Source organism: Fusarium musae, chromosome 9 (assembly GCF_019915245.1).
Source record: "Fusarium musae strain F31 chromosome 9, whole genome shotgun sequence".
NCBI classification, from domain to species: domain Eukaryota; kingdom Fungi; phylum Ascomycota; class Sordariomycetes; order Hypocreales; family Nectriaceae; genus Fusarium; species Fusarium musae.
Window position 1 is genome coordinate 134462 of NC_058395.1, and position 12698 is coordinate 147159.

A 12698-nucleotide genomic window follows, 5' to 3' on the forward strand; every position below is an offset into this window, starting at 1 on the left:
AAGACAGTTCTGTTGAAGACTATTGCATTGTACCAATATTTCCAGCATCGATAGCTAGAAAGTCCTGCATGTCAGTACCAAATCCAAGTCTCTCAAACTCTGACTCTGTCCCAAAGGTTCCCAGCATGTCTTCAAACGACAGGTCAAACGACCCAAGGTCATTGAAGTCTATGTCTTGAGCCGTGTCAGGTGTGATGGTATTGCTGTCTGTCGCCATATGCGCCTCGACCGGGATATTCAGCCTCTGGCGGAGTGTTCGTATCACGCCAGCTGCACTTGGAGCTGTTCCAAAAAAGTCCCCCATCTTTTCCAGGACCGTAATACTTTGCGACAGTGCTGTTCGGGCGATTGTAGCAGTTTGAGTGTCCTGGGGATATGCCAAGAGATATCCAACCAGTGTTATCGCAGCGTTCCATTGGCAGTTGAACGGTTCGTACCATCCATTCAAAATGTCGTACTCTCGATAGACCTGATACAAGAGCTTCGCTGTTGCTGCGGCGTGTAGAGCTGAGATATCTGCTGCTTCATGAGGCGGGGAAGCTTGTGTGCTTCCAGCACGAGTCAACGACTGGCTTATGGAATGTCGGCCGAGTGTAAGCATCAATTCATGATAGAATAGCTCGAGCATCAAGCGCTGTCTTCGCAGCGAGATGGGTGCAAATGGCTCAATCTCAATCCCTGAGAGATCAGTTGAGAGAGACTTTCCACCACTACGTCTCTCCGTCTTCAGTATGTGAGGTAGGGATTCGGCCCATGCACGCATTCTCGCCATACTGGAAGTATATAGGTTCGATTGGCGGTCGGAAGTCGTGGTGGAAGCTTCGCCGCTCAGTCGGTAATTGAAGGCACTATCAAAGGCCGACCGGGCTATCTCGGTGAGCTTTGCTCTTTCAGTGGTGTATCTTGTCTGACCGACGCCAACTGTAGCATGGCATCGGTGGCTGGTAGACAACAATGGCGAAATCGGCTGGATTTGGGTGACCCAAGATCTTCCCAGGCGAATACATGATCTTGTCTCGAACATGAACAATATGCACCAAGCCCGCTTCCGTGCTTCTCTTTCTTTGATGGGTAGATCGTTTCCTGGCTCAATGTCCAATCCTAACGTATATGCCGTGCGTGCCGCAACACCGAGCATGTTCTGCGCCATGTTCTGGTAAGAAGCATTCGCCAAGTAGATCGCAGACCACAGTTGACACTGAAAGGTCTCGAGCGTTGGCCTCTCCAGGTCACATGAGATCAACCTTTGGCAGCGCTGGTAAAGCCAACGACCTGCAACTGCTGCGTCGCGAAAGTTAATCTCCGCCTTGTAACCACCTTGACGAGGCAGCGATGTGACACCGAATTGCATACAAAGTGATAATACAATATCGACAAGAGGGGAGTCCTTCCTACTACCACCGGTTGGTTCATCCCATAGTGATTTGTAGTGTGCCCTAAACTCTCCCTCGTCGAGAAGCTGGTAACAGCAATGCCACGAGTCCCAAAATAGGTCGAGGAAATATGCCTCTTGGGTGCCCGATAAGTCTTTCCCAGACAGCGTCTTCTCAGTCAACCCATGTGGCAATCCAGTTGGTGCCGTGTTATTGGAACTTTGGTGCTCACCTATCTCGGCATCCAGAGTATTGATGACGTTGACCATAGATCGGCTTGCCGAGTTGGGTATCAAGCTATGAGGCTCCTGATCAGCGTTCAAGGCTGTACCATTTGCTTTGAGACGCTGGCTGATACAATGGATGAAATAGTACGTGGATGACGGGCCGTAAAACTGAGTGCTGGGGGCTAATGACTGGATCGTATTGGCAGTATCGAGTTGAACTCCCTTATTAGCATATGAGAAGTTCGGACATGAGCCGTTTAATGCGACCTCTGGACTATGCTCAACCGGCGGTGTCGGGATGCTCGTGTCTTTAAGCTGTCCTTCAAGCTCTTTCACTCGTTCTCTCAGCCGATCGATCTCACTATGAGTTGTGTCAGCCGTGAGGTTTAGCATGACACAGGGCCAGAGTCATCCATTTTTATACCTCATCGCCCGCGAGAGACTCCATCCCGGATTCTGTCGGGTCGTTCTGTTACACTGCCAGCCTTTACTTGAGCAATTCTGACATGGGTATTCGGAATCGCATCTGATGCGATGCAGTCGGCACGAGTCGCAGGCCTTTGATACCTGGCTGCGTTTGGGTTTTCTCGACGGAGCAGGTGGGCTGGAAGCAAAGAAGGTTCCAAACATACTTCCGATACGATTCCGAGTGTATTGAAGCCATTCGGGGTGAGGGAAAGGAGTGTGAGGTGCAAGTCAGCACTAATATCCGCCCAAGCCGTTTCATCGGAGTTAAACGAAGATTTGTAAAGCCGATCCTGGTAGTTGATGTGGATCCATATCGTTTTCGATAGCGATCAGGATTGGTTCGGCAGGAGATAAGCTTGAATGCGAGTCTGGGCTTACCGTTCACCGGGATTCCTCAACCGCTGCGGTACGTTAACATTAAATAAGAAGCTGATATATCTTTATTTTATAACAACGTATCTATATAAACATTACTTCAAGGAAGACTTCTGTCGATCTAGGCGCTTCAATATACTCCAAGCGCCTTGGCGATCTCCTCAGCAACGCCCTTCGACGACGCTGGATTCTGACCCGTGATCATTTTTCCATCAACAACAACCTTCTCTGCAAGAGGACCTTCAGCAGCCTTGAGATACTTTCCACCACTGACTTCATCCAGTTTCTTTTCAAGACTAAAGTCCATATCCTCCGTGAACTGAAACATTTCCTCACCCACGTCATCAAAGCCAGTGACCTGCTTGCCCTTCAAGATCAACTCCCCCGATGCGGTTGTCGCATTGACGAAGGCAGCTGGTCCGTGGCACACAGCTGAGATGACCTTCTCTTGCGAATGGAAGTCCCGGAGGAGGTCTTTCGAGTGTTGATCGTGGACAAGGTCTACCATCGGACCATGGCCCCCGGGGTAAAAGATCGCGTCGAACTCCGAAGAACGACCAGCGAGGTCGCTCAGCTTAAGAGTGTTCTTCCATACTGACTCGTGATGTTCAAGAAAGTCCTTGCACACAGGATCATCCCTAAATAGCTCTGCCGACACAGGATCAAGTGGAGACTCGCCGCCTTTTGGAGTCGCGTAGACTAATTCGGCTACTGGGCTGAGAACGTGAAATGGGTGAGCAAGCTCCGGCTGGTTATATTAGTACCGCTCATTTGAGGCTTGCATACGACAGTCTGTAGATGTGGAGCCCATAATAGGGAATGTCTTCCACTTACCAGAAACCATCCGATCTGCTTCCCTGTCTTAGGGACCTTGTCGGCAGAGGTGAGGACTATAAGGATCTTGGGCTTGGAAGTTGTCATCTTGAAGTTAAAAATTTTTAATTATATGCTGCTGTGTGAAATGAATATGCCAGAGCTGCTCGGTGTTATTGAGAGTGATTGATTGCGTTGGGCTTCTAATATTAAAGGAGGCTGCTCGGGGTTTATGTACTTAACTCTTGCGATAATCTGTCTTGCAAGTCCCCAAGGAGGAACGGAGTCCCATATCGACTCGGCTCATTCTGTTACGGGTATGGCTCACTTCTCGTTGATGACCGGGTCTAACTCGCATGCTGACTCCGTCGCTCCTTTCGGAAATGTGGACCTACGTGTGACCTCACCCTCTAATATCATAAGCTTCAACAGCCGGACACTACACCCCAAGCAACACAAGAGGGACCAGTACATGGAATGGATCAAGTTAGACACGCGATGTGATTTTGAAGGTTCCAATTTAATCTTAACTTTAAATTAGTGCGAGCATACCACTCGTCGATTATCTCGGTCTGAAGTATGAGAGGATAAAGATAATGTTAACTTTAGATGCTCTTATACTGCAATGACTAATCACCACTGATCGTATTGCGAGATCATAGATTAGAATTTCATAACCATCCAATGAAAGAACTCTTCACAAATCATTTGAGTCCGAAGCTTTGAGTCCTGCCACGAGACACAACAGACATCCATGTATCTCGCCCATTATCCAACAGTTGCTCTCTCCGCAGATTCCCTTGAGCGAAACTTCATATAAAAGAAAAATCCACAGTCGACCGCACACAGCAAGATGTCATCTCATCGTTATTATGCTACCAAGTTCAATCCTCCAATATCCAATGAAAAGCGAACTGCCCTTTACACAACGCACATGCCGTTATTTCGTCAGGGTCACCTCCATTGCCGCTCCATCTAGCCGCTTAAGCTTAGTCTTGATAGGTACAATCTCATCATCAAACCAGCCAGCGTCCTGCGCCGCTTCAGCCTTGTCGAAGCTCTCTGCAGCGAAACATTCCCTCTCTTCGCGAGAAATGCCAAAATCAGTATTCACATTCTCACTCGTCCACCCCATAGGCCGCGTGCAGTCAAATGCTTCTTGGCTCAGAGAAGTGACAGCCTCATCAAAGGGCTCTTCTATTTTCTCACTGCTAGTCGTCATACTCTCGGCCCCTAAAGCGATGCCGATGGTAATCGACCCCTCAAAAATTGCTTTGGATATGTCACTGATAGCTTCAAGACCCGAGGAACAGAAACGGTTCACGGAAGAGGCGGTAGTTGTGCTGGGAAAGCCGGCAGCAAGGGCAGCTGATCGGACCTTAAAAGCCGCTTTGCTGTCAGAGACCTAAGTAGGATCGTAAGTCAGGATGATGATCGCGCAGGTGCTGATCTGGGTAGGACCGACATTTCCCAGGCGTATATCACCGACTAGTGCAAGCTGGAGCTTCGATCTCTCCCTGACCTCTTTGAGAACGGCGTACGTGATGTACTCGAGACTTGTGTCCTTCAAGCCACCCTTCTTTGCTTTAGTCAGGGGTGTCCGTGTAGCTAGGGTGATGACAATGTCGTCAGGATGCTTGAATTGGCTAGGAAGACAGTTCAATCAACTTGTCAGATTTGTGTTCCTCAAATCGCAAATACTAGATAAGTTGCCGACCCACATCGCATTCAAGGCTCTGTTAGGTCTCAGCAGATGCTGTGCAATCGATTCAACTCGCTCGAGAGCCATGGCAATAACGGCGATAACGGCGATAACGGCAGTGCGAAGGGCGCAAGCGGCAGTCTCAAAGGCGTCGAGAAACAAGATCGGCTGATTATGGATAAAAAGTCTAATTCAAGCAATCACGTCTCACGATGGCGCATCCAAATTATAAACGCATGATCAATCAGGCTCGTTCCGAGGTATACGAAGCATAGCGAGGGGAATTGGATCGGTAGACTCTGCCAAAGCGTCACGATCCGAGCTATAACTCCATGATGCCACAGAAATTCCGCGGGCCGTGGCAGATATGGGTTCCTACTGGCCTAAGCTTAAGGTTTTAAAAGAGGCTTTAGCTCTTAAGGTACAAAGGTAAAAGATATTAGTAAATATATATAAGTAAAATACTATTTACTTTTACTATTACTTAAAATCTTACTTTTGATTATAAAATTAAATGCTTTAATAACTAATTTTTAAAACTATTAATACTAAATTATAGCGTATTATATATATAAGGGTATTTAGAAGGGTATGCCGGATTAATTTAAGAATAGACCTTAGTGTTATGGGACAGGCACTAAGGCCAGGACTGACTTTTTCCCTGAAGTCTAGACCTTGGCGGGAGAGCCGATATAATTCGTAATCATGGGGCAGATACCATTTCGTGTACGTGTCAAGCCGTTCAACTAGGTAAGGGGGCAAGCCCAACTTCTTGTGAATCTAGCCTCGGCCCCAGAGACCCGTAAGAGGCGGAGATGAGTTTTGGCATGAAGCGGAGTTGACGCAACACGGTGGTTTGACGAAGCTCGCTCCGCATTCATGCAGGTTGGACCCGTGAAGTGTATCGGAACTGTTCGCCTTGACGGCTGCATGTCCGCCGGTGTTAACGGACTCACCGGGCCTAGCTAACAGCTTGCTAACTTAGCCTCGACCGGACCAACCTGTTTTCTCTCGGCTGTATACTGGCACGCAATCACTGCACTGGGTGCAGTGGCGTGTTCCGTGTTGTACTCTACTGAGTAGCCTGCCCGCTCTATCAAGGTCAACCCCATCCATCAGTATAAAGACCAACCTCCATTTCCTTCGGCTGCGATGAAAGGCGATGAAGCCATAAAATTTCATACCCCTCATCATTTCCATACGGCTCTCTCTACAAACCTGTATCCATCTAAACCAAGATGGCGCCCCCAAACAAACTCCCGACTCGCAAGCTGGCAAACAATGGCCCTGAAATCAGCGCTGTCGGCTTCGGCATGATGGGCTTGAGCATCGCATACGGTGCAGCGGGGTACGTGGGCCTCGAGCATCGAAAAACAACCATTGCAATCGCCTACTGACTTACTATCAGTTCCGACGAAGAGCGCTTCCGCGTCCTTGATCGCGCCTGGGAGCTCGGTTGTACGAATTGGGACACTTCAGACTTCTACGGCGATTGCGAGGACTTGATCGGCAAGTGGTTTAGATTGCACCCGGAGCGCCGGCATGATATCTTCCTAGCCAGCAAGTTCGCCATCAGCGCTACCGCCAAGGAAGACGGCTCGCACGACTTTTTTATCGATTCCTCTCCCGAATCCTGCCGGGCTGCCTGCGAGCTCGCTCTCAAGCGAATGAATGTGGACAGCATCGATCTGTACTATATCCATCGCCTCGACAAGGTCACCCCCATTGAGAAGACGATGGAGGAGTTGAGCAAGCTGAAGAAGTGAGTTTCTTATTAACCCGACTCTACCGTCCGTCATTAATGGCTGTGCAGCGAAGGAAAGATCAAGTACATTGGCATTTCTGAGTGTTCATCGAGCGCTCTTTGACGCGCCTACGCCGTGCACCCTGTGGCCGCCGTGCAGGTCGAGTACAACCCCTGGGATATAGACATAGAGAATGAATCCGGCACCTGCCTTCTAGCCACAGCCCGGGAACTGGGTGTGACCGTCTTCGTCTACTCACCTCTTGGTCGTGGCATGATGACCGGGAAATACAAGTCAAAGGATGATTTCGAGCCAACCGACGCCCGCCGGTTCTACCCTCGTTACAACGACGAGAATTTCCCTAAGAATCTAAAGTTGGTAGAGAAGTTCCAGGAGATGGCTGCACGTAAGGGTTGCACTTCTGGACAGCTTGCCCTGGCGTGGATCTTGGCGCAGGGGGATGATATCATTCCAATTCCCGGTACAAAGAAAATCAAATACTTGGAGGAAAACGTTGCTGCGATTAATGTGACGCTCAATAAAGAGGAGGAGCAAGATATCAGGAAGATGGTGAACGAGGCAGGAGTCGCTGGTGATAGGTTCGAATGGCTAGCTCCTTATAGCGACTCCGCGCCTTTGTAAACGGCACGCAATCTTCGAGACAGAAGTTTAGGAAAGTCGACAGTTCGGACTTGGCTCCAGCAGATTTGATCCAATATATTCTTATTATTTATCCAGAATACCGAATGCCATACTCAAATTATCTAAGAAGAGCATGGCTGGAAGCGTATCAGGAGGCTGCGCTTACCAATATCCTTACGTTTGCCTCCAGCTAAGAACCGGTGTTACGAGTATACTGTTGAAGGGATTGAAAGTGTCCACGTAAAATTCTAGAGGCTCGAGACAGCGCGTTGTCAATGACACGAAAAAGTAGTTCCCTCCCTTGCGATGCCGTGATGCATTACCTTCCCATTAGTAGAGACAACGCTCTTGTATATCTAGCGCCTCACATAATTGACGCCTTCCTTTAAGAACTTCTTTATCGAGTATGGCCATGATCTTCACGTCGGCATAAGGGGACCGACTAGAGTTATCATCAATTGACCCCACAATCAATTGAGCGGATGAATTGTTGTTGATAGGCGAGGGCCACTGTGGAAATTAGTATGCAACAAGAGCTTCCCATACAACCTATAATCACGTTCTCAAAATATGCCCACGTAATCGAAAAGTGTAATTCCCGTCATTTAGGCTCTTTGACATCTGTCCATCCATCTAAGCACGCTATGTTCAGGATTTCCTATGCAGCATAGCCAATCTCTAAAAAGCGTCCCGGCAGGTGGCGCGGCCGATTCCGATCTTACACCAGACCTCCAAGTCTCCCTTGTCTTCGTAGACCCAAGGAGCTGCGTGATTGGCCTTTTGATTCGAGATTATAATCTACAGAATCAGTTCCACCATTTGCCACACGCTCTCTGACTCATACAAGGTGGCCCATAGACCGACTACTTCCGATGACAGAGCATTCATATGGGATGGCATCCTTTCCAGGCTCCCCCTATAGTTCGTTTCTGCCACCAAATTCACCGCAAAGGTGAGCGTGTGTTCTTCTGCAGCGTCTAAAGGAGGACTCGGGTTGGGTACGCTGACCACCTCAAGCCACTTGGCCAATAGTACTGCAGACTCCAATGCACATAGGGCGTATTGGTTAGACCAATAGATTACTTGCGTTCATGCAATGTAATGTATACCCGTGTTCACAGGAATGCTGAGCGCATGGGCGCAGTGCAGCGCTGCACGCGTGAGTTTGTGACTTCGCTGAGCCGGTGGGCTAGCGTTCAACGACTCGGCAATCAATTTCGGACCCCAGGTGTTGAGAGAGCAGACGGGACCCAGGTCCATGTTGATGCGGATATACGCTAGGCGAAGGAGGGCTGTGGTGGTAAATTATAACGGTCCGTTTGGGCTGAGAGGATTCATCGAGGATTCGTCATTGCTCTCCCAGCAGATCGACCAAGCTTTGAGGGCTCTCTCGAACGAGTTCATTCGTTCCAGCGAGAGCTGTTGGTACTGCTGACCAGGTATCGTGGCATTTCGTACAAGCCAGATGCGCTGAATCACAGCGTGTATCAATATGAATCCACCAGGGGAGGAGAAGCCGGCAGAGCAGATGGAATAAGATTCGTCGCCGCGAGCAATGAAGAGTTGTTCGAAGGCGGTTTGAAAGTCCTGCGGCGGAGTGAGACCGTTGGAAACTTCTCTCCAAAGAGTCTCACTTGCAGTTTTCCATTTGTGTTCAGAACAAGGATGATCCGAGTGCAGCTCACCTGAGAGCATCATCAGGGGCAGATCAAATACGATGGTGTGGATATTGAAGAAGCAGAAGACGATTAACTTGGTGCGTTCAAGCGATTCGTACTTGACCCAGTCCTTCCAGTTACTTGAAGAAGACTCTTGCGCATGCTTCAACTCATCATCGCGAATCAGCGAATCGAGCACGCTGCGGATTGACAGCGCTTCGTATACCGCCGGTTCTTCGCTGAATCACGTCACAATCGCCATCAAAAGGAGCAGCGCTTGGATAACCTCGAGGAGCTCATAACGATTTCTGCCTCCTGTCTTTCGGACCTGCGCGAGGCCATCACGATCGGTCAGTGCAGCAGTTCGTCTTCGATGTAGGTCTTCCAAGGTGATGGCCTTGGCGAGATGAAAAGCTCAACACCGACCTCCAAGTCACGAGAGTAGCGCGCGCCGACGGTTGCAAGGGGTAGTAGTAGCTCTACGCGGACGGTCTCTAACTCTAAAGTAGGAAGATGGGGGAAGGGATAGTGCTCGTGAAAAACATTGAAGTAGGCAGCAATAAAACGCGATAGTGCGTACCATGACGGCAGAATAAAGTCGTTCGGCATGCAGTTGGGGAACAGGGAGATCTGGCCAAGAATACGTTCCCTCTCCTTGGCCGAGACGAACAGACGACCCTTTGGGCCCTGATACTGGGATATGGAATGCTTTTCAGCATGGCTCACCATGGAAACCATGGAGTCCAGAGATAGCGTTGATTTTACGCCAGCACCTCGCAGGCGCATAGTGCGTCGAAACTTGGAGTAGACGACATATTTGTCTATTATGAGGCAGTTAAAATGGTCTTTAAGAAAAGTGCTGATGTCGACTGAAAAGATCGAAATGGTGGTATAGAACTGATCTAAGCTGTATTCCAAGAAATTGAACAGGTGTTGATAGAGCATGATGAGGTATTTGATGCCTCTTTAGGAGTACTAGGACCAAAAATAGAGTGTAATGCAATATGAATGACTTTTATTAAACTAGATCTCCTCGATGCTGTCCGGATTGTCATGTTCTGGTGGAGCAAGACTTCGATCCACGTTCATAAGAAGGCACCCGCTCGCCTTGTCAACCAATATGTCAAAATGCCGGTAGCTGCCACCAAACCTCGTCCCGACAATTTTCACTGTTTCCATCAGTGTATCAATGACGCCAACATCCATCGTTGAGCCCTGATATTCCAACGGCACCAACGACAGCAGATCCGCCAGCGAGCATCCAACGTCAAAGACCTTCTCAACAATTCCAATGCCATTGGCCTCAAAAGCCTGCGTCGGTAATAGCTCCGACACCATTACGATGTCGCGTGCGATACTAGTTGGGTAATGCAATGACATGACATCCTCACTGTTCGCAGTCGACAGAACTCTTTTTGAAGCGCATAATTTCCAGACCACAATCTTGAGCCACTGACGCGATATAAGAAGATCTGCCTGTTGGACTTGGGAGTGATTTGAAAGGTTCGGAAGCGAATGTTTGAGAAGATACTGCAATCGAAACAGATTTGCGAAATCTGTCGAAGTGGATGATGCTGGGGAGTTCCACTGCGCGATGAAGTCTTGACCGAAGGGGCGGAACAGGGAAATGAGATCAAGAAAGCCGCGCAATATCTCTGCGTCAGAGGACAGTGGATCGACGTCTGGAAGCTTCAATGTTTCTTGCAGTCTGATCGGTCGATTTCTTTGTAAAGCATATGCTCTCTCGGTAATGAAGAGTACCCAAAACATTCGCTGAGCATACTTCACAAACACCGGGTCGCTTGCATTATCATCAGTGTAGGTGGCCTCCTCATGCAAGCGCAATGTCTGAAGCATCGTGATAGCTTCTTGCAGATAATACCAAGCCGAGTTATCCTTATTCATTGAAAAGAACGCAGCATGGAGAAAGAATGATGTCTGAATGTGCATCAAAGACGGATATTCGATCAGATGGCAATACTCTCGTGCGCGAAGAGTTTCGGCAATCAAGAAGTCTGATGATGGAATTGTGAAATTGTCTTCGACAGGGCAGGGCGGTAATATCTCCGGAGACAGTGCAATCACAGCGCAGCATGCTGTGATTAAACCGTATTGCTCTGTTGATCTCGAGATTTGTTCGAGGTACGGCCGATGAAGGATTGGAGTCAGTGGGTATTTATGCTTGAAGTAGGCGTCGAGACACCATCGAACAACTGCATCAGTCATTTGCGGCGACTCTAGAAACTGTCTTGGACATGGTGGAGATGCTGTGTTGTTCGAATTGATGCTGGGGATGTCGATCTCAGGGCTGGTAGAAGACTGAAATATTGTCGCCGGACGCTGCTTGGACCTCCGTGCATATCGCGGCCCCTTAGGGCCCGTCTTCTTAGGCACTGCCAGATAGGTACAGCTTATATCCAAGCTTTGGCAATTCTGGCACGGTCGACAACCATCGCAGCGAATTTTTTTCTTATGGCAGACATCGCATGCTTGACGGATCTTAGTGGGCTTTGGCGGCGCTGGACTTGACATGGCTCGATTGATTGGAAGCAGTTGCGACAAGGTTTGAAGTTTGCGGGGATTGGGTTTTATATAAATGCGGAGAAGAGTGCACTTCGTCATGGCTGCACGCCACTGGGTCCACTGTATTTAGCACTAACTGCTCTAGATCAGCTCATGAAGAAGAGACGGTGGGGATAATATTACGATGGAGCAGCGAGAGACATCAAGGACAGAGTGAGTTGATAGGCAAGGAACGTTCATTTAATGTGCTATCATTCTCATGTACTGCAAGACTTTTTGTTTCCTTATCCCGTGTTAACGACCAAAATACAAACTCAAAACCCGACGCCCATCCGCGACTGACACTATAGACCCTCACCCCATCACATTCTTAATGCCGTGCTGGTCCCATCACTTCTTCTCCGCGGCAGGCTTTCGCACAACAGCTCCATCGTTGACAACGTACTTGGAGAACTTTCTGGGAGGTACGCCTTCAGCATACAGGCAATCAATATCATGATAAGTCCTGTTCTTCTAGGTTCTCTCTACTAGAATAAGCTTACAGCTATAAGCCTTAACTATAAATAACACTTCTAGCCTATAACTTAGACATTAATACTACAATAACTAACTAATAGCTATAGTATAAAGCTAATATAATAAGAACTTAAATAATAATTCCTTAACTAGCCTTAAAGGTATATAAAAGGTTACCTCTAATCCCTTAGCTAAGAAAAGTTAGCTTAATACTATATATACCCTAGATCTTTATAATAGTAGCTTTAATAAGACTAGTCTTTTATTAAAAATATCTTAACTAAACCTATATTAATAACTATACCTATAAAGCTATTATTATACTTTTTACTATAGTAATATATAGGGTAACCTTATAATATAATTATAGCTATAATAGACTTAATTATAAAGCTATTATAAGGTATATCCCTATATAAGACTTTAATTAGCTAAGTAGTAAATTCCTTATCTAGCTTACTTTCTTTAACTATAAGACTATTACTTATATAGCAGCCTATAGTAAATTCCTTATAAGGGTTATTTCAGTTACCTAGTAAAAGAAAGTAGTACTATCTTCCCTAAATAACTTAAAGAATAAAAAAAGAATTAAAGTAGCTAAAAAGCTACTTTAGGAAAACTATACCTAGATTATATCTATATTTAATATATAGATA

General features: G+C 47.5%; 6 protein-coding genes across 6 annotated transcripts; 2 read left to right on the forward strand and 4 right to left on the reverse strand.

The window, feature by feature from the left end:
• Positions 1–19: 19 nt before the first annotated feature.
• On the reverse strand, positions 20–1993 carry J7337_011281 (uncharacterized protein; the record flags this gene model as incomplete). The annotated part of the gene is made up of 1 exon (XM_044828830.1): positions 20–1993. The coding sequence occupies one exon, from the start codon at positions 1991–1993 to the stop codon at positions 20–22; it is 1974 nt and encodes a 657-aa protein (XP_044675505.1).
• Positions 1994–2573: 580 nt separating this feature from the next.
• J7337_011282 (uncharacterized protein) lies at positions 2574–3364 on the reverse strand (the record flags this gene model as incomplete). Its single annotated transcript, XM_044828831.1, has 2 exons — positions 2574–3191; positions 3278–3364. The coding sequence occupies 2 exons, from the start codon at positions 3362–3364 to the stop codon at positions 2574–2576; spliced, it is 705 nt and encodes a 234-aa protein (XP_044675506.1).
• An 832-nt stretch (positions 3365–4196) lies between these two features.
• Positions 4197–5045, reverse strand: J7337_011283 (uncharacterized protein; the record flags this gene model as incomplete). The annotated part of the gene is made up of 3 exons (XM_044828832.1): positions 4197–4661; positions 4722–4902; positions 4978–5045. 3 exons carry the CDS (start codon positions 5043–5045, stop codon positions 4197–4199), a joined length of 714 nt encoding a protein of 237 aa, XP_044675507.1.
• Positions 5046–6196: 1151 nt separating this feature from the next.
• On the forward strand, positions 6197–6724 carry J7337_011284 (uncharacterized protein; the record flags this gene model as incomplete). Its single annotated transcript, XM_044828833.1, has 2 exons — positions 6197–6306; positions 6367–6724. The coding sequence occupies 2 exons, from the start codon at positions 6197–6199 to the stop codon at positions 6722–6724; spliced, it is 468 nt and encodes a 155-aa protein (XP_044675508.1).
• A 255-nt stretch (positions 6725–6979) lies between these two features.
• On the forward strand, positions 6980–7345 carry J7337_011285 (uncharacterized protein; the record flags this gene model as incomplete). The annotated part of the gene is made up of 1 exon (XM_044828834.1): positions 6980–7345. The coding sequence occupies one exon, from the start codon at positions 6980–6982 to the stop codon at positions 7343–7345; it is 366 nt and encodes a 121-aa protein (XP_044675509.1).
• A 1305-nt stretch (positions 7346–8650) lies between these two features.
• On the reverse strand, positions 8651–9948 carry J7337_011286 (uncharacterized protein; the record flags this gene model as incomplete). The annotated part of the gene is made up of 2 exons (XM_044828835.1): positions 8651–9242; positions 9503–9948. The coding sequence occupies 2 exons, from the start codon at positions 9946–9948 to the stop codon at positions 8651–8653; spliced, it is 1038 nt and encodes a 345-aa protein (XP_044675510.1).
• Positions 9949–12698: the final 2750 nt, after the last annotated feature.